The 1440-nt window shown below is 53.3% G+C and overlaps 1 protein-coding gene across 1 annotated transcript; it reads left to right on the forward strand.

The window, feature by feature from the left end:
• Nucleotides 1-597: 597 nt before the first annotated feature.
• NGA_2060200 (fad-binding protein) lies at nt 598-1183 on the forward strand (the record flags this gene model as incomplete). The annotated part of the gene is made up of 1 exon (XM_005855177.1): nt 598-1183. A coding segment is annotated over one exon (586 nt), but the record flags the coding sequence as incomplete, so codon positions are not given.
• Between the last annotated feature and the right edge of the window lie 257 nt (nt 1184-1440).

Below are 1440 nucleotides of genomic sequence, written 5' to 3' on the forward strand. Positions count from 1 at the left end.
GTGGCAACCAGAAGCACAGAAGTCGGTTGATATGAGGAAAGTCACGTTCGACGACATGTCCTGAAAATGCAAAAAGCAGGCAACACTTATCATCCTCTTGGACATCCCCAAGCATTCAAGAGTCATGGGTATGAATGACTGTGTAAACGTGGCGGGTTGTATTCTCGTACTTAGTGATTTTTTTCACGGGGTGTTTTAACCTCCCCACCCCCTTCAAGCTTGTGTGGAGTGTGGCGCGTTTGTACACGCATCACGTTTATGTGAAATGGTATATTCCCTCTGTTTCTAAAAACAAAGATTGAGATGGTTTGATGATCCAGATGATCACAAGTTTGTTCCCGGTATGTGGAAAATCGATCGGTCAGGAAAGCTAAAGCCGCTCGTCTGCAGATCCTTGCTTCATTTTATCATTTGTCCAAACCGTTTCGAAAACTACTAGGACGACATAATGACCATTTCTACGTGTTTTTATTTTTATTTTCATGCCAATGCTAAGACATACACGTCCACAGGCAACGACTGGACCGCAGGACACCGTCCCTCATACTTGTGGCACCGTCCATGCCCGACTCCCGACGATTCATCGTGCCGTGGGCGCAGCACGTCGTCTGTTTTCTTGGCATCCTCACCTTCGTCTCGCAATTGCTTTTTGTGGAGGCCTACCGGCATCCTCGTTCCTTACTCCACATGGCCTTGACTTCCACCTCCCCAAACCCGATACATTCCTCCTCCACGTCCATCAAGGAGCTGCATTGCAATGTCCTTATCGCAGGCGGCGGCCCAGCCGGCCTAGCCGCCGCCCTCTCCCTTGCCCGTCGAGGTTACCAGGACATCCATGTGCTGGAACGTAACCCCTCTGCCGAGTATTTTGAAGTGGACAAGAGTTACTTGTACAGGATCGACGGACGTGGCCAACGGCTCACCGGTCTGCTGGGGATTACGGATGCGATGCAGGAGGTCTCCATCACCACGGAGGAATTTTTGAACATCACCATCGTCCAGGCGGACGGGAGTGTCAAGGTGGTGAAAGCCCCCGCGGATCCGAGCCAACAAACGGCCTACTGGCTCCCACGCCGTGCTCTGCTCTCCTTCCTGTACGACCGCATCCAGAAGGAAGATTGCGGGAAGGCCATTTCCTTCCATTGGGGCGTGACAATCCAACGCTTTGTCATGCCCCCGCCGGAAGAAACGGCTCAGATAACAGCCCAAGCCAAAATTGTCGCGGCCCTAGGGGACGGAACCCCCACGGAGTTCGTCTCGCAGAAAGTCATAGGTTGCGATGGCATGAACAGCCGCATCCGAAAGGGCCTGGAGGCCTGGGCGGCCTCCGACCCGAAAAAGGCCGAACAAATCCCGAGCAAATCGAAGGAAAGAAGCATAGTCAAGCGGGTGGGAAGGAGGGGAAGTTTTCGAGGGCCACTTCCAGGTCAGGAGGGCGCG

Source organism: Nannochloropsis gaditana, assembly GCF_000240725.1.
Source record: "Nannochloropsis gaditana CCMP526 unplaced genomic scaffold scaffold267, whole genome shotgun sequence".
NCBI lineage: Eukaryota > Eustigmatophyceae > Eustigmatales > Monodopsidaceae > Microchloropsis > Microchloropsis gaditana.